General features: G+C 36.5%; 1 protein-coding gene across 1 annotated transcript in view; it reads right to left on the bottom strand.

Annotated features, from left to right (window-relative positions):
* The window catches only part of adcy1a (adenylate cyclase 1a), a 64,303-nt gene that overhangs the window by 7,049 nt on the left and 37,649 nt on the right, over positions 1–19,605 (bottom strand). Inside the window, exons 9-17 of the mRNA XM_063002179.1 lie at positions 18,840–19,034; positions 17,097–17,194; positions 10,723–10,807; positions 10,466–10,555; positions 10,055–10,308; positions 8,747–8,873; positions 6,230–6,346; positions 1,942–2,088; positions 1,659–1,757 (exon numbers count right to left, since the gene is read on the bottom strand). Of these exons, the coding sequence (XP_062858249.1) occupies positions 1,659–1,757; positions 1,942–2,088; positions 6,230–6,346; positions 8,747–8,873; positions 10,055–10,308; positions 10,466–10,555; positions 10,723–10,807; positions 17,097–17,194; positions 18,840–19,034 (1,212 nt within the window). The remainder of the gene's footprint in view (positions 1–1,658; positions 1,758–1,941; positions 2,089–6,229; positions 6,347–8,746; positions 8,874–10,054; positions 10,309–10,465; positions 10,556–10,722; positions 10,808–17,096; positions 17,195–18,839; positions 19,035–19,605) is intronic.

Below are 19,605 nucleotides of genomic sequence, written 5' to 3'. Positions count from 1 at the left end.
TGGCAGAAGCTTAACTTTGTGTTCAGTTTGTTTGTTTGTTTATTAGGATTTTAACGTCAAGTTTTACACTTTGGTTACTTTCATGACAGGAAATGATAGTTACTCATTACACAAGATTCATCAGTTCACAAGTTTAATGTCAAACACAGTCATGGACAATTTTGTATCTCCAGTTCACCTCACTTGCATTTTTTTTGGACTGGGAGGAAACCGGAGCACCCAGAGGAAACCCACGCAGACACGGGGAGAACATGCAAACTCCACACAGAAAGGACTTGGACCACCCTACCTGGGGATCGAACCCAGGACCTTCTTGCTCTGAGGCGACAGTGCTACCCACTTAGCCACCGTGCCGCCCAACTTTTGCATTGATCAGGATATATGTTTTGTATCACTGCTGGAAGATTTAACGACGACCCATTTTTTGTTTTAAAGCCCACCTTTCTATGGAGAGTGTCACCAATATTCTAACAGCTTTTAATGTAACAACATTTTAGTATTTTCTGATTCTTTGATCCTTTTTGTAAGGAACTTATCCAGTACTGCTGTGTCTCTCAGCCATCACTACCTGGAACACAGGACAAGACAAGCTTCCTCCAGAGCCGCCCTTTTCAGAGATAGATCCACACTATCTGCTCTATCACCTCTCCCCTTTGGGCTGCTGATTTTGACCTGTATTTTAGTAGTAGTTTTTTTTTTTTATTGTGTTGTTCTGACCTGGTTATTCATCCTGCATATCAGGTTTATATATTACGACTTTTCTGCTGCAGGGCTTTACCTGGGCGTGACCCATCACATTACACATATTGTGGGGGGGTTTTGTAGTATTTTTAGAATTCAATTATATGTACACAAATGCAGTTCAAGGAAATGTACTAATGTAATGCATAGGGATGTAACGATGCACCACAAGACAGTAAAAAATCGGTGCACATGTGCCACAATTTGAATTGGTTATTTATTTAAGATGAATCGATATTCACTTTAAACAGCAGAGGGCACTGGCGTTTTTTTTGTTTTTTTTTACACAAAAAGTGAAACCAGCCTTATTTTGCATAGTTTGCACCTACCTTAGAAATAATAAAAGGAAACTTTGTCATAATTTGTCCTTAATTTCATTTTGTTTAAAAAATTGAAAATAAATCGTATTGTGAACCCATTATCGTGAATCGTATCGCATCGTGGGTAGAGTGTATCATTACATCCCTAGCAATGCATGTTTTGCACCATGGCAGCAATAATTACCCTGAAGAGGTTGTAAAATCTGTAAATATGTAGAATAAAGTCATTTATAAATTATTGTTTATTTGATTTTTTGGAATTTTGCACCAGACTAATTTTTAAATCCTACATCCCACAACACATTAACAATATAACATAATAATTTGCACATAATAATTAAAATGTTTGTCCAAATGATAACACCATTTTCAAAAAGGTTTAAAAAATGTTTTTTTAACTTCCATCACCAGTGCATCTGTTATAGGACACAAACTCTTCGAAAAATGAAGTTAATTACATATTGGTTTTCCAAATGTTTTAATCATTGTAACAATTGCGCAATTATTCCTGGTAATTCGCCTGTAACCTACATCATATTAACTTACACATGCAAATTAAAACTTGTTTCGGGACTTCTCGGGAAGTCTTCATTGTACCTTGGATCCAGTTGTCGGAACAAGACCCACTGCTGCCATGTAAGTGCTACCAATGGTCTTGATCTTCTCAATGTCCCTATAGCATTCCTTATCCAGCAGCTGCAGAGAGAGCAGATGGAAGAAATCAAACTAAGCAGCTAAAATAATTTAAGTAAATTAAAGCCTCCAATCAAGTAAATCTGTGAGAACTCAGATTTAAAACACGTATGTTAGTAAACACATAATGACTACCAGCAAAAACCTTTTTGCCAGTCCAAACAAAACAATTTAAGATACAACTTACTGCATCAAAGTCTGCAATGATCTCATTTAGGAGCCGCAAGCACTCCACACCCATGTTATTTCCATCCAGCTCAATGTAAAAGTCATTAAAGTTTGGGATCGAGGCAAATAGGACGCCCACCTGAGAGTAGGACTGATAGTACAAATCCTGTAACAAATGAAGAGCAGTAAAGAAAAACCTCATTATTCCTTATATGGTCAATGCCAAATGCCACTTTGTAGTTTAACACATACATAAGTAATTTTTCAGATGATGCCACCACACTTTAATTGAGAGGTATGTGTATGATGATATACACTTTATAGCCAAAAGTATTCACTCATCCCCACCCATCCAAATCATTGAATTCAGGTGTTCCAATCACTTCCATGGCCACAGGTGTATAAAACCAAGCACCTAGACATGCAGACTGCTTCTACAAACATTTGTGAAAGAATGGGTCGCTCTCAAGAGCTCAGTGAATTCCAGCATGGTACCGTGATAGGATGCCACCTGTGCAACAAGTTCAGTCGTGAAATTTCCTCGCTACTAAATATTCCAGTCAACTGTCAGTGGTATTACAACAAAGTGGAAGCGATTGGGAATGACAGCAACGGCTTCTTAGTTCCAGTGAAAGGAACTCTTAATGCTTCAGCATACCAAGAGATTTTGGACAATTTCATGCTCCCAACTTTGTGGAAACAGTTTGGGGATGGCCCCTTCCTGTTCCAACATGACTGCACAGCAGTGCACAAAGCAAGGTACATAAAGACATGGATGAGCGAGTTTGGTGTGGAAGAACTTGACTGGCCTGCACAGAGTCCTGACCTCAACCTGATAGAACACCTTTGGGATGAATTAGAGTGGAGACTGAGAGCCAGGGCTGCTCGTCCAACATCAGTGTCTGACCTCACAAATGCGCTTCTGGAAAAAATGGTCAAAAGTTCCCATAAACACACTCCTAAACCTTGTGGAAAGCCTTCCCAGAAGAGTTGAAGCTGCTTGTGTTACGGTGCTAGTGTTATGGTGTTGGTGTTACAGTACTGGTGTTACGGTGCTGGTGTTACGGTGCTGGTGTTACGGTGCTGGTGTTACGGTGCTGGTGTTACGGTGCTGGTGTTACAGTACTGGTGTCACAGTGCTGGTGTTACAGTACTGGTGTTACAGTACTGGTGTCAAGCACCTAGTTACAGTGCTGGTGTTACGGTGCTGGTGTTACGGTACTGGTGTTACGGTACTGGTGTTACAGTGCTGGTGTCACAGTGCTGGTGTTACGGTGCTGGTGTTACAGTGCTGGTGTTACGGTGCTGGTGTTACGGTGCTGGTGTTACGTGCTGGTGTTACGGTGCTGGTGTTACGGTGCTGGTGTTACGGTACTGGTGTTACAGTACTGGTGTTACAGTACTGGTGTTACGGTGCTGGTGTTACGTGCTGGTGTTACAGTGCTGGTGTAGCTGCAAAGGGTGGGCCGACATCATATTAAACCCTATGTATTAAGAATGGGATGTCACTCAAGTTCATATGCGTGTGAAGGCAGACGAGCGAATACTTTTGGCAATATAGTGTACTATACAGTATATTCACAACCACAAAACTGTCCTTAAATTTAAGAGAACTCAACAGTCATATTTACAATCTCCCAGTTCTGCCTAAACAATATATCAAAATGGAATCACAAAAAGTATTTAAAAACAGAATATCATTTAAGGTGCTCGGAGTGGCACAGAGAATTTTGCCATACTGTACAAATTCTCTTGGCCCGGAGCTGGTGTCATCGTCTTGAATAAAAACCAATCAATCCCAGAGCACGCACACAGTTACAGATTATAGTTAAATTTAAAACAAAGGGAAATATGAAAAATTCTCCTTCAGCATGTTTTGGAAGTTGGGAGGAAACTGGAGTCAACTCATGCTGAGTCATGTAAATACCTTGAATGGAAGCAAGGATCAAACCCAGGTTCCCAGGACCTGCTGTGCAGCACTTATTGCATTCAAACAGCTGCACCACCTTCCCGCTCTAATACAAAACCTTTTAGCAAGAATAGTCTACATTTTGCTTAATGTGCTTAAACAGGTTTGAGCTGAACTGTTTATTGAAGGGCCAATACTATTAACTGGAAATACTACAGTAAAAAGTTAAGTGTGATTAAGCGTCTAGGCCATGTGTTTGTGTTTCCATGGAACATGTGTGTGTGTGTGTGTGTGTGTACGCAGAACTGTGAGCAATCAAAATTGTTCAAAATATTTGGTTCTATTACTTCCTGGGAATATAATCAGAAGAAAACACTCAATTTCACAACTTATTTCACAATTTGTTTGCAACATTCAGAGCTTTTAAAAGAATCTAAACTTTGACCAATTCACCCAACTATAATGCATCATTATTATATAATCTGCATTAACCTTTCACCTAATACGGTCTGTAACACTGTAACAGCACAGCATAGTGGAACAACAGAACCATATAAGCAGCTTGTACCACCAACTTAAGATCAGACTTAAGAAAATTGTGTATTTATTTATTTTTTCACTATTTTAACCTGGTTAGAGTCATGGCTGGACCAGCATCACCTTAAAACACCACATAGGCAGAAACATACCCTGTACAGGGCTCCAAGACATATTCACTCACTACCACCTAGAGGATTTCTGTGCCGGCAATCTAACTACTGCTTGTTTTTAATAGCTGTAAGAAAAGCACTCTTAGACAATGAGTGGAGGTGAGGATGGAACCCAGGTTCACAGAACTCATGATGCTGTGTGACACTCACTCTACCAGCTGTACAACATAGCAATTGAACATTTCTTTGCTTTTTTCACACCTTAAATGTGTTGCAGTTAGAGCAGCCGTTACAGTTTCAGCATATTTTTAAAAAGACAGAAAATTAAAATTAATAAATAAAATAAGATCAATAAAACATGAAGTTAAGTTACAATTAAACTAGAGTTTAAGTGAGATGGTGCATTACCAAGCCAAATGTAGGTATTCACATATTTAACAATAAGAGGGCACCAAGCCAGGAGGCAGGCCATTACTGAACCAGTTGTTAGTGGGTTAAGAGAGCTGCAAGAAGATTTCAATTTACTATTAATAGCACCCACAGTGGTCTCATCAACCAGAGCCAATGCATGAAGCATGACAGAGCTACAAAAAGCTGTCATAATCAGCCCAGAAGATGCTGATACAGGGGCTGCATTCTGAATCGGTTTATAGATTGTCGGTTTATAGACTTTATCTTGGAAAAAAATCAAGGTACAAACAATCTAACAGAATTAATTAGTGGCTGCAATTGTTTATGGTGGCAAAAGAACCCATGTTTTTGTGCTTCTTGCTAATAACTTGAGAAAATATCGTTTTTTGGCTGCAGCAGGTGCTCTGAATATTTACACACATGACTCAATAATTTCCTTCGGGATAAATAAAGTATCTATCTATCTATGGTCCTTACAGGCTTCCACATGTACACTAAGACTTTGTTTGTATTGTATTTCCAGCTGCCTGCCTATAGTTTTTACTGCTCTTTTTTACCTTTTTAAAGCGCTGAGGTACATTATTGGCAAATAAAGCAAGAACATTTAAATTTGTAGTCGGGAGTGTTAGGATGTAAGTATTATGTTATAATGGGGCCTAGTGGTTAAGGTGGTTAAGGTACTTGACTAGTAATCAAAAGGTTGCTGGTTCAAACAGCACCACTGCCAGGTTACCACTGCTGGGCCCTTGAGCAAGGCCCTTAACCACAATTGCTTTGACAGTATACTGTCACAGTACAGTCTGCTAAATGCCAAAAATGTAAATGTTACTAATGTAAGTAACTAAATCAGCAAAACAATAAGTAAAACAGCAGCATCTATTATAATCTGGCTATGTATGGAAAAAGAAAATGCTAAAAATCATATTTGATAGAGTAATGGGATTAACACTTTGATATTTAAATATTTTATCATTTGCTTATAAGAAGATTCAGTATAAGAGGAGGGCGATGAAGAATAAATAAGCTGACTGTCACAGACAGATAAATTAATGAAAAACAGAAGGCGAAGCAGCTGTACACATTAAATTAAAAATATGCCCTTTGTCATGAATTGGAAATAACATACTGTGTAGTCAAGTTGGAAAATAATGGCAACTTGGCGGAGGTGGGGCTTTAAACAGCCACCTTCTGTTTAATAGCCCAGTACCTTAACTGCTAAGCTACCATTGACCTTATCACCCAACATCAAAGTCTTTGCACTGAGTTGGGACAGCAGGAGAGTGGTAAGTGAGTGGGATGAAGTGTGAAATGTGGTGCTACAGTGAGCGCATACAGACCATGTTGCGTGGGTTGGACAGGAGAAAGTGCTGGGCCACATGGGCAGGAAGCAAGTTAAACAAAATCCTTTTATTGTCCAGTTTCACCCTTTCCATGTCATCTCTTTCCTCTGCAGCCTGAAACACACACACACAGAATACAAAATAAGGGACCTCAGAGTTATTGTATCACAAACAGCCATGGTGACTGTAAATAATGTGACATTAGAAAACGTTTTACACCACCAAATTCATAATCTAAGGTGCTGCATGAATATGTTTGACAGAGCAGATAACTCCATAATATTGCATTAATAACCTTATACAGTTTTTACAAAAAGACCAGTTGCAGAAACTGAACTGTAGTACCCTAAAAAACAGCGAATGAACCCGTGGCGTAACTAGGAGCTCATAGGCCCCAGTGCAAAAAAAATGTTTGGGCCCCCTCAACAAATGTCATATACATATACATATGCTGTATGCTGATAGCTGATCAGAATGAATTAACTCACTCACTTTTAACTACATATTGTAATATAGTAGTAACAACCTGGCAAGTGCAGCCAATGGGGGGCCCCTGGCATGAACATTGTGAGAACATGTCAAACTCCTCGCAGACAGTAACCACAGAACAAAGGGTCCCTGGAGCTGTGTGGCACCAACATTACATGCAGCAAGTCAAATTCTCTATGATATATTAAACAGTAGGCTAGAAGGTTCAAGTCCACCTGTTGATTGCCCTATCGAGTCTGTAATGTTTCTACATACAATTGACTGTAGATTATCCAGGGCCCACCTGGAAAACCATAGGTAGTTCTACTGGCATATTCTTGGAATATGAAACCTGGTGTGCCCATATTAAATCCATTTAGACACACACTCGGTAATGAAAGGCAAATAATGCCGTGTAAAATGTGAAAAGTACTAATGATATCCACAAGAGGGCAGTGCAACCGATGAATACTAGCAATAGCAATAAACCTGCACTAAATTTAATTACAGTAACTTTTTAATATATATATATACTGATTAGCCATAACATTAAAACCACCTCCTTGTTTCTACACTCACTGTCCATTGTATCAGCTCCACTTACCATATAGAAGCACTTTGTAGTTATACAGTTATTGGCTGTAGTCCATCTATTTCTCTACATACCTTTTTAGCCTGCTTTCACCCTGTTCTTCAATGGTCAGGACCCCCACAGGACCACCAAAGAGTAGGCATTATTTAGGTGGTGGATCATTCTCAGCACTGCAGTGACACTGACATAGTGGTGGTGTGTTGTGCTGGTATGAGTGCTGGTATGAGTGGATCAGACACAGCAGCGCTGCTGGAGTTTTTAAATACCATGTCCACACACTGTCCACTCTATTAGCCACTCCTACCTAGTTGGTCCACCTTGTAGATGTAAAGTCAGAGACAATCACTCATCTGTTGCTGCTATTTGAGTTGGTCATCTTCTAGACCTTCATCAGTGGTCACAGGATGCTGCCCATGGGGTGCTGTTGGCTGGATATTTTTGGGTAGTGGACTATTCTCAGTCCATCAGTACCAGTGAGGTGTTTAAAAACTCCATCAGCATTGCTGTGTCTGATCCACTCACACCAACACAACACACACTAACACACCACCACCATGTCAGGGTCACTGCAGTGCTGAGAATGACCCACCACCCAAATAATACCTACTGTGTAGTGGTCCTGGGAGAGTCTTGACCATTGAAGAACAGCATAAAAGGGGGCTAACAAAACATGCAGAGAATAAATGGACTACAGTCAGTAATTGTAGAACTACAAATTGCTTATATATGGTAAGTGGAGCTGATAAAATAGACAGTAAGTGAAGAAACATGAGTGGTTTTAATGTTATGGCTGATCAGTATATATATATATATATATATATATATATATATATATATATATATATATATACAGTGTATATATATATAAACAGTAATCTATGAGTATTTATTCTCTTTAACCTTAATTTAACTGACAGAAAAGATTTTGGCTGTTTTCACTGGCACAGTAAATTGTTAAAACAAAATTTAATTTACTGTCAGTAAAAACTAGAAGGAACTAAAAAGAGTAAAACTGTATCTTTATGGTGGCCAGTGGCATAAAAAAGCCTTAGCACAGAGGACAATGCTACTCTCATTTTTTCTCCAGTGCCAGTGTGACGAATCATCATCTGGCTCTCCTTCCCTTAGCAAATTGTGTCCTCTGAGTGCCCAGCCAAAATCCAGACCTGAGACGTGGCAGTGGTGGGTTGGTGTAGACTGCTAACACACTGCAACATGCTTTGCAATAAGTACACTTACCCTTTTGCACACCAATTGTAAGTGCACATGCACACACATTAATTTAGACCCTCTTCACAAATTCATATTATAGTATCATAGCCCTATATACATTTACGTTTTTCTGACTGATGTACAAGCTCAACACACCTTACACTGTGCTTAGTTAAGGCAAAGACTAATCATGAAATCAGAAGCGACACACACTTCTGTACACCAACTGTGAATGCACATACCTGAGTAACCCACAGGTAATCCAGTCTGAGTTTGAGGTCTTGTTGTCTACAGTGGAGTACCAGCGCTCCCGAGAAAAGCAGCATTGCCAGGACAGGATCATATCCTTGCGTGTGAAAGAACCCTCCTCTGTTTTCACATATTGCAATACATATAAATACACAGTATATTAATTTGGACCGACTTTTCAAATTCATTATTACAGCATCATCATCCTATACGTTTAAGTTTTTCTGATTGATATACAAGCTCCACACAAACTACACTGTGCTTTGTTAAAATAAAGACTAATCATGGAAACAAAGGTGGCATTTAGCTTAAATACTAATGAGATAGAACTGTTAAAAAACTTAATCTACCTATTCGATCAAGCGGTAAATTAGGTTTAAGCCGCTGTCTTTAGCTCTCAGAGTCAGTTATACAATATAGTTTAATTATTTACCCTTTGCTTGTTTTGTGCAGGTAATGCATTTATATATATATTTTTTGTTATTGAACCTTTTCTTACATAAACGCACTTTCATTTTGTACTGTTTAAACAAGTTGTCTATTATACTTCATTCATCATGTAAAGTGCATTGAATTCCCTTGTCTATATTGGTGCATATATTTGAGCTATTTGTGCCATGACTGATGACCAGCAAAACAATAACTAAATAATCAATAATTATCCACTATTATTTGGTCAGAATTTTTTTTTTTTTTTTTTTTATCCAGATGTACTTTTGCTCTTAACGAATATTCATATAATAAACATTAACAAATTAATACACCCTACAATAATACAAACAGTGGGTTGTACAAACAAATTACTAATCTTTAATAATTAATCTTTTTAATTTGGTATCCAAGTATATTTCAGCCATTTGCTGACATTGGTGTTTTAGGACAATTTTGATGTTTGATTTGTTAATTTAACACCATTAAGAAACAAAAGTTTATTAGGAATACACTAAGCTACAAAGTAAATTGCCATAACATTCTAATGTAAGTGAGCCTGGAAAGTATTAAAACAAACAAAATCACATGACTCTGCTGTTTTGTCAACCTGAGATGTATACCCACTGTCAGTAAGGGCTTGTGAAGGTGCCATTTAGTTTCAGGAACAGCATCCTTAAGTAAAAATTACTACGTTTTATGGCATCAATATGTATTCTGTTGGTCCAACTAAAATGATACAACATAAACATGTTGTTTTTCTATACCATGATACTGCAGCATCTCTATGTAGTTTTGTGGTAGATTTTCCTGTCTTTAATTAATTGATAAAACTGATATGGATTTGGTTTGCACTGCTGTTGGCCGCTCACCCCACAGCCTGCCGATAGCCGCTGGTCTCCATGACGACAGTATGGAAGACGTTGAGCAGGAAAAGCAAGAGAATCTTGGGTAGTGATGACACACGCAGGTAGAGGGCCACAGGAAGCGATGCCATCACACATGATAAAAACATGTACGGGGTATATTTGCACACTCCCACACCCGCCACCGTGCTGTTCACTATGACAACCGTTATAATGGAGAAGCTGGAGTTGCCCTCCCATGACCATGGCATGCATGCCACCTGAAAGCAGAGGAAAAGGGAACAGCATGCCCACACACACCATGGGTTAACCAATGTTCTATTCATTATTGACCAAAATGCATTAACCTTAACTTATATAGCCAATAATCTTTTTTAAGTAAAAGTTAAGGTTTGATGAACACAAACACCTGCTCACCACACAGCCCTGGGTCACAGAATAGGACAGAAGCACCAGAAAACCACACAGAACTGTTCTGATCTGCAGAGTAAGACAGTCGGGAGAACACTACACACAGAAAGAAGATAAAGAGAGGCAAAGTAAGGATTAGGAATGCTTTTTATCAGATAATTAGAAATTGATTGCCTAAACCCAGGAAATTACTTAGGGGATTAGAATAGCAAAAGCTGAGGAGTTTACTGTTTCCTGTGCTTTAGTGTCCTAGTTTGGGTTACCTGCACATGAGTGATGTGAAGATACATTATGCTTGCCATGTGGAAACAGATAGAAATAACCAGAAGAATAACAATCACCAGACCTCTGTAAGAAAGAAACAGAGTCAGAACGTTAATGTGTGTTTGTGATATTATGTGTGATAGTACATTTACATATGTGGCATTTAGCAGACGCTTTTATCCAAAGCAACTTACAATAATAGTACAAAATGAGCAACTATGGGTTATTGTGCCTTGTTCAGGGGCCCAACAGTGGCAATATGGCAGCGGTGAGAGTTAATTTAGCAACCTTCTGATTACTAGTCCAACACCTTAACCACTGAGCTACCACTGCCTCACTGAAATTAACACAGCGCTAGACATTTTCTTCTAATTTGATCCCTGAAACACACTTAATTGTTTTACCGATTTGGGAACTAAGGAGGCTAATAGCTTCAGTTTTGCAAGTGCCAGTTATATAAAAATTCAAGAGAATTATACTATATATAAAATTCATTTACTATTCATTTAATAGTAGAGTTTCAGTAATTTGTCAATAATGTCAATAATAAATACTTTAAAAGTGGCGGATAGATATTAAGTTGGATTAAATATGCTGAAATATTAGAGATGAGGTTGGAATATGATGAAATATTAGTGATTAGATGGAATATGCTGAAATATTACAGACTAGGTCGGAATATGCAGAAATATTAGAGATGAGGTTGGACTATGCTAAAATATTAGAGATTTGGTTGGAATACGCTGAAATATTAGAGATTAGGTTGGAATATGCTGAAATAATAGAGATGAGGTTGGAATATGATGAAATATTAGAGATTATGTTGGAATATGCTGAAATATTAGAAATGAGGTTGGAATATGCTGAAATATTAGAAATGAGGTTGGAATATGCTGAAATATCAGAGATGAGGTTGGAAAATGCTGAAATATTAGAACATAGGGTTGAAATATGCTGAAATATTAGAGATTAGGTTGGAATATGCTGAAATATTAGAGATGAGGTTGGAATATGCTGAAATAATAGAGATGAGGTTGGAATATGCTGAAATATTAGAGCATAGGGTTGAAATATGCTGAAATATTAGAAATTATGTTGGACTATGCTGAAATATTAGAGATGAGGTTGGACTATGCTGAAATATTAGAGATGAGGTTGGAAAATGCTGAAATATTAGAGCATAGGGTTGAAATATGCTATAATATTAGAGATGAGGTTGGAATATGCTGAAATAATAGAGATGAGGTTGGAATATGCTGAAATATTAGAGCATAGGGTTGAAATATGCTGAAATATTAGAAATTATGTTGGAATATGCTTAAATATTAGAGATGAGGTTGGACTATGCTGAAATATTAGAGATGAGGTTGGACTATGCTGAAATATTAGAGATAAGGTTGAAATATGCTGAAATATAAGAGATTAGGTTGGAATATGCTAAAATATTAGAGATTAGATTGGAATATGATGAAATATTAAAGATTGGGTTGGAATATGCTGAAATATCAGAGATGAGGTTGGAATATGCTGAAATATTAGAGATTAGATTGGAATATGATGAAATATTAGAGATTAGATTGGAATATGATGAAATATTAGAGATTAGATTGGAATATGCTGAAATATTAGAGATTATGTTGGAATATGCTGAAATATTAGAGATGAGGTTGGAATATGCTGAAATAATAGAGATGAGGTTGGAATATGCTGAAATATTAGAGCATAGGGTTGAAATATGCTGAAATATTACAAATTATGTTGGACTATGCTGAAATATTAGAGATGAGGTTGGACTATGCTGAAAAATTAGAGATGAGGTTGGAATATGCAAAAATATTAGAGATTAGATTGGAATATGATGAAATATTAAAGATTAGATTGGAATATGACGAAATATTAGAGATTAGGTTGGAATATGCTGAAATATAAGAGATTAGGTTGGAATATGCTAAAATATTAGAGATTAGATTGGAATATGATGAAATATTAAAGATTAGGTTGGAATATGCTGAAATATCAGAGATGAGGTTGGAATATGCTGAAATATTAGAGATTAGATTGGAATATGATGAAATATTAGAGATTAGATTGGAATATGATGAAATATTGGAGATTTGGTTGGGATATGCTGAAATATTAAAGACTAGGTTGGAATATGCTGAAATATTAGAGATTAGATTGGAATATGATAAAATATTAGAAATTAGATTAAAATATGATGAAATATTAGAGATTTGGTTGGGATACGCTGAAAAATTAGAGATTAGGTTGGGATATGCTGAAATATTAGAGATTAGATTGAAATATGCAGAAATATTAGAGATTAGATTGAAATATGCTGAAATATTAGTGTTTAGGTTGGAATGTGCTGAAATATTAGAGATTAGATTTGAATATGATGAAATATCAGAGATTAGATTAGAATATGCTGAAATATTAGAGATTAGATTTGAATATGATGAAAAATTAGAGATTAGGTTGGGATATGCTGAAATATTAGTGATTAGGTTGGAATATGATGAAATATTAGAGATTAGGTTGGAATATGCTGAAATATTAGAGATTAGACAAAAATAAACTGAAATATTAGAGATTAGGTTGAAATATGCTAAAATATTAGAGATTAGGTCGGAATATGATGAAATATTAGAAATTAGGCTGGAATATGCTGAAATATTAAGGATTAGGTTGGAATATGCTGAAATATTAAAGATTAGATTGGAATATGATGAAATATTAAGGATTAGGTTGGAATATGCTGAAATATAAGAGATTAGGTTGGGATATGCTGAAATATTAGAGATTAGGCTGGAATATGCTGAAATATTAGAGATTAGATTGGAATATGCTGAAATATTAGAGATTAGATTGGAATATGCTGAAATATTAGAGATTAGGTTGGAACATGATGAAATATTAGAGATTAGGCTAGAATATGCTGAAATATAAGAGATTAGGTTGGGATATGCTGAAATATTAGAGATTAGGCTGGAATTTGCTGAAATATTAGAGATTAGGCTGGAATATGATGAAATATAAGAGATTAGGTTGGAATATGCTGAAATATCAAAGATTAGGCTGGAATATGATGAAATATAAGAGATTAGGCTGGAATATGCTGAAATATCAGAGATGAGGTTGGAATTCGGTGAAATATCAGAGATTAGGCTGGAATATGCTGAAATATCAGAGATTAGGCTGGAATATGCTAAAATATCAGAGATGAGGTTGGAATATGGTGAAATATCAGAGATTAGGCTGGAATACGGTGAAATATCAGAGATGAGGTTGGAATATGATGAAATATTAGAGATTAGATTGGAATATGCTGAAATATCAGAGATTAGATTGGAATATGGTGAAATATCAGAGATTAGGTTGGGATATGATGAAATATTAGAGATTAGATTGGAATATGATGAAATATTAGAGATTAGATTGGAATATGCTGAAATATTAGAGATTATGTTGGAATATGCTGAAATATTAGAAATGAGGTTGGAATATGCTGAAATATCAGAGATGAGGTTGGAAAATGCTGAAATATTAGAACATAGGGTTGAAATATGCTGAAATATTAGAGATTAGGTTGGAATATGCTGAAATATTAGAGATGAGGTTGGAATATGCTGAAATAATAGAGATGAGGTTGGAATATGCTGAAATATTAGAGCATAGGGTTGAAATATGCTGAAATATTAGAAATTATGTTGGACTATGCTGAAATATTAGAGATGAGGTTGAAAAATGCTGAAATATTAGAGCATAGGGTTGAAATATGCTGAAATATTAGAGATGAGGTTGGAATATGCTGAAATAATAGAGATGAGGTTGGAATATGCTGAAATATTAGAGCATAGGGTTGAAATATGCTGAAATATTAGAAATTATGTTGGAATATGCTTAAATATCAGAGATGAGGTTGGACTATGCTGAAATATTAGAGATTAGACAAAAATAAACTGAAATATTAGAGATTAGGTTGAAATATGCTAAAATATTAGAGATTAGGTCGGAATATGATGAAATATTAGAAATTAGGCTGGAATATGCTGAAATATTAAGGATTAGGTTGGAATATGCTGAAATATTAAAGATTAGATTGGAATATGATGAAATATTAAGGATTAGGTTGGAATATGCTGAAATATAAGAGATTAGGTTGGGATATGCTGAAATATTAGAGATTAGGCTGGAATATGCTGAAATATTAGAGATTAGATTGGAATATGATGAAATATTAGAGATTTGGTTGGAATATGCTGAAATATAAGAGATTAGGTTGGGATATGCTGAAATATTAGAGATTAGGCTGGAATATGCTGAAATATTAGAGATTAGGCTAGAATATGATGAAATATAAGAGATTAGGTTGGAATATGCTGAAATATCAAAGATTAGGCTGGAATATGATGAAATATAAGAGATTAGGCTGGAATATGCTGAAATATTAGAGATTAGATTGGAACATGATGAAATATTAGAGATTTGGTTGGAATATGCTGAAATATAAGAGATTAGGTTGGGATATGCTGAAATATTAGAGATTAGGCTGGAATATGCTGAAATATTAGAGATTAGGCTAGAATATGATGAAATATAAGAGATTAGGTTGGAATATGCTGAAATATCAAAGATTAGGCTGGAATATGATGAAATATAAGAGATTAGGCTGGAATATGCTGAAATATCAGAGATTAGGCTGGAATATGCTGAAATATCAGAGATGAGGTTGGAATATGCTGAAATATCAGAGATGAGGTTGGAATACGGTGAAATATCAGAGATTAGGCTGGAATATGCTGAAATATCAGAGATTAGGCTGGAATATGCTAAAATATCAGAGATGAGGTTGGAATATGGTGAAATATCAGAGATTAGGCTGGAATACGGTGAAATATCAGAGATGAGGTTGGAATATGATGAAATATTAGAGATTAGATTGGAATATGTTGAAATATCAGAGATTAGATTGGAATATGGTGAAATATCAGAGATTAGGTTGGGATATGATGAAATATTAGTGATTAATTTGGAATATGATGAAATATTAGAAATTAGGTTGGAATATGCTAAAATATTAGAGATTAGATTGGAATATGATGACATTAGAGATTTGGTTGGGATATGCTGAAATATTAGAGATTTGGTTGGGATATGCTGAAATATTAGAGATTACATTGGAATATGCTGAAATATCAGAGATTAGATTGGAATATGCTGAAATATTAGAGATTAGGTTGGGATATGCTGAAATATTAGAGATTAGATTGGAATATGCTGAAATATCAGAGATTAGATTGGAATATGGTGAAATATCAGAGATTAGATTGGAATATGATTAAATATTAGAGATTAGATTGGAATATGATGAAATATTAGAGATTAGGTTGGAATATGCTGAAATATTAGAGATTAGGTTGGAATATGCTGAAATATTAGAGATTAGGTTGGAATATGCTGAAATATAAGAGATTAGATTGGAATATGCTGAAACATTAGAGATTAGATTGGAATATGCTGAAATATTAAAGATTAGGTTGGAATATGCTGAAATATTAGAGATTAGATTGGAATATGATGAAATATTAGAGATTAGGTTGGAACATGATGAAATATTAGAGATTTGGTTGGAATATGCTGAAATATAAGAGATTAGGTTGGGATATGCTGAAATATTAGAGATTAGGCTGGAATATGCTGAAATATTAGAGATTAGGCTGGAATATGATGAAATATAAGAGATTAGGCTGGAATATGCTGAAATATCAAAGATTAGGTTGGAATATGATGAAATATAAGAGATTAGGCTGGAATATGCTGAAATATCAGAGATTAGGCTGGAATATGCTGAAATATCAGAGATGAGGTTGGAATATGGTGAAATATCAGAGATTAGGCTGGAATACGGTTAAATATCAGAGATGAGGTTGGAATATGATGAAATATTAGAGATTAGATTGAAATATGATGAAATATTAGAGATTTGGTTGGGATATGCTGAAATATCAGAGATGAGGTTGGAATATGCTGAACAATTAGAGATTAGATTGGAATATGCTGAAATATCAGAGATGAGGTTGGAATATGCTGAACAATTAGAGATTAGATTGGAATATGCTGAAATATTAGAGATTAGATTGAAATATGATGAAATATTAGAGATTAGATTGGAATATGCTGAAATATCAGAGATGAGGTTGGAATATGCTGAACAATTAGAGATTAGATTGGAATATGCTGAAATATTAGAGATTAGATTGAAATATGATGAAATATTAGAGATGAGGTTGGAATATGCTGAAATATCAGAGATGAGGTTGGAATATGCTGAAATATCAATGTGTGTGGCTGTTGAATGCATGTTACATACTGAGGGACTATCAAAAAGTAGACGAGAGCAAAGAATGAAGTAAGGAGGAGAGAGATCACCACAGCACTGATAAAGCCATCGTCGTACATCTGCTGATACTGAGAAAGAGAGAGAAAAAGAGAAAAAGATCACTAGATTTTGGTCAAGTCACAAAAGCAATTGCACAATAATCTACAACATGTGTTTGTGTGGGCGTGTGAGCACATGTGCATGGCTCACTGCCAGAATATGACAGTTATGAGCCATGCTTATGATGGATTGGTAATAAATTCATGTGAGAACGAGAAGTTTAGGCTAATCGCTTGCCAGTCTGCCAGCAGCCTGATACAGAGGTGAGCAAAAGCTCAATGACTAATGCAATTTCTTTATTAGCATTGAAAGCTAGCTCTGTCTCTGTGCTGCAACGCACACGCAATGTCATTACCCTCCCACTGAGCCCGGGGAAGCCACAGTTCTTTATTGCCAGAAAGACAGAAACAGTGAATATATGTGCGTGTGTGGGAGGGGCGGGAATGTGGGATCCACTGATCTTCAGACATTCGGAATCCGTTAATATCGCCCCTGTTCTGTAAAGGTGGGTGGATCCCTTCTGCCATTCTAGGGTGTAAAGGAGGGCTTGAGTGATAGAAGGAAGAGAAAGAACGGGGAATGAGGAGGCAAGTAAATGTGGGGGTGAGAACTGGATGAAAGTGAGAAGAGACACAGAGTCACGAAACACAACAGAACAATGTGGGGGAAGCACATATCTCTGTCTCTGCTTGTGTCAGCTAAAAATCTTTGCATGCCAGGACTAGTGCCACTTTTTTATAGCATTTTGCTAAACTTTCTCCTTGCGTGTGAAAGTGTTTTGGATTTCTGGAATAATTATTTAAAAGTTGGTGTCTGATCTTTATCTAAGTCTTAATAATACATTAGTGTTTCTGTTTTACCACCGTTTATCCTATTCAGGTTCACAGTGGGTCCGATTCACTGGGCAAACGGCAGGAAACACCCTGGACAGGTCGGCAGTCTATCACAGGGCAAACACACTTACACACAGGGCAATTTTGTATCTCCAATTAACCTGACTGCATGACTGTGGGAGGAAACCGGAGTACTCAGAAGAAATCTACACAGACACGGGAAGAACATACACTGTTTTAAACTCCGCACTGAAAAGACATGGGCCACTCCACCTGGGAATTGAACCCAGAACCTGCTTGCTGTGAGATTACAGTGCTACCCACCAAGTCATTGTGACTTTTAAGTCATTAAGTTTCAGTAACCATGAAATCTTTGTCACGTTCATGGTGAGTCCAGCACCACCCAAAACACTGAACGCAAGGTGCCAATCCAGCACAGGACATCACACACTCATACAATCCCTACCTAGGGGCAATTTAAAGTTGCCAATTTAGAATGCAATGTAATTCAAATTACAATTAGTCTTCCACTGCTAGGGACCCTGTGGAGGGTACATATCATCCAAGAAGGGCATATTTGCCTGACACACGCTCTCTCCAATGCACACACAGTCCACTGACCCCTTCTTATTCGCCCATACTTTGGTGGATTCGGTCTCGAACTTGGAGAAACAAAAAGCTAAACAAAAGTATTATACTGTTCTTGGTTTGGGGAGTATTTTACTACCATTATGACTACTAGTAAAGACCAAATAACAATTGATGAGTAATTCATTCAGAAATCCAGGTCATTTGCAAATGTTCACAAACTCTGTAGTTAAACGTGCGTATGTGTTCTCACTGTTCTCTCTCTTTCTTTTTTCCGGTAGATCAGGGTGATGTAATTAAAATCGGCCATCTCCGATTCAGTTTCCCGAGCTTCGATCAGACGGCCAATGTAGCGGTTGACTCGTGTCCCAGGTGAGTTGTGCACAACTCCAGTGGAGAATGACGTATGGCTGCGCAGTTTCTCTGACGCTGTTCGCAGAGCTCGCCTCTTCAAATGTACAGATTGAGAAGTCAGTCATTACAGGACAAATGCATCATCAATCAGATAATAAAAAGCTGCTTGGATTAAGCTGCTCTTTTATTATAGTTGATTTTATAGAGGGTGCCATCAATGCTCTTGTGACCTCAAGACACTAATAATTTTTTTTACTGTTCAAAAGAATATATGTAATATATTTAAAGGCAGGCTAATTAGAATGAATAAATGAATGTCATTTTTGTCATTGTACATAAAATACAACAAAATTGTTCTGTGCAACTCCTTGGAAAACAAGAACATACACTGTCACATACACATATACACTACAAAGATGAAATATCAAGGTCAAAAAGTGTATATAAGAAAAAGTATATGAAAATATACACTGATCATCCATAACATTAAAACCACTTCCTTGTTTCTACACTCACTGTCCATTTTATCAGCTCCACTTACCATATAGAAGCACTTTGTAGTTCTACAATTACTGACTGTAACCCATCTGTTTCTCTGCATGCTTCGTTAGCCCCCTTTAATGCTGTTCTTTAATGGTCAGGACACAGCAATGCTGATGGAGTTG

The sequence above is a fragment of the Trichomycterus rosablanca genome, chromosome 9, assembly GCF_030014385.1.
Source record: "Trichomycterus rosablanca isolate fTriRos1 chromosome 9, fTriRos1.hap1, whole genome shotgun sequence".
In the NCBI taxonomy this organism is placed as follows: Eukaryota; Metazoa; Chordata; class Actinopteri; order Siluriformes; family Trichomycteridae; genus Trichomycterus; species Trichomycterus rosablanca.
The sequence above is the reverse complement of the archived record's forward strand: the minus strand, read 5'-3'. Positions and strand labels throughout refer to the sequence as shown.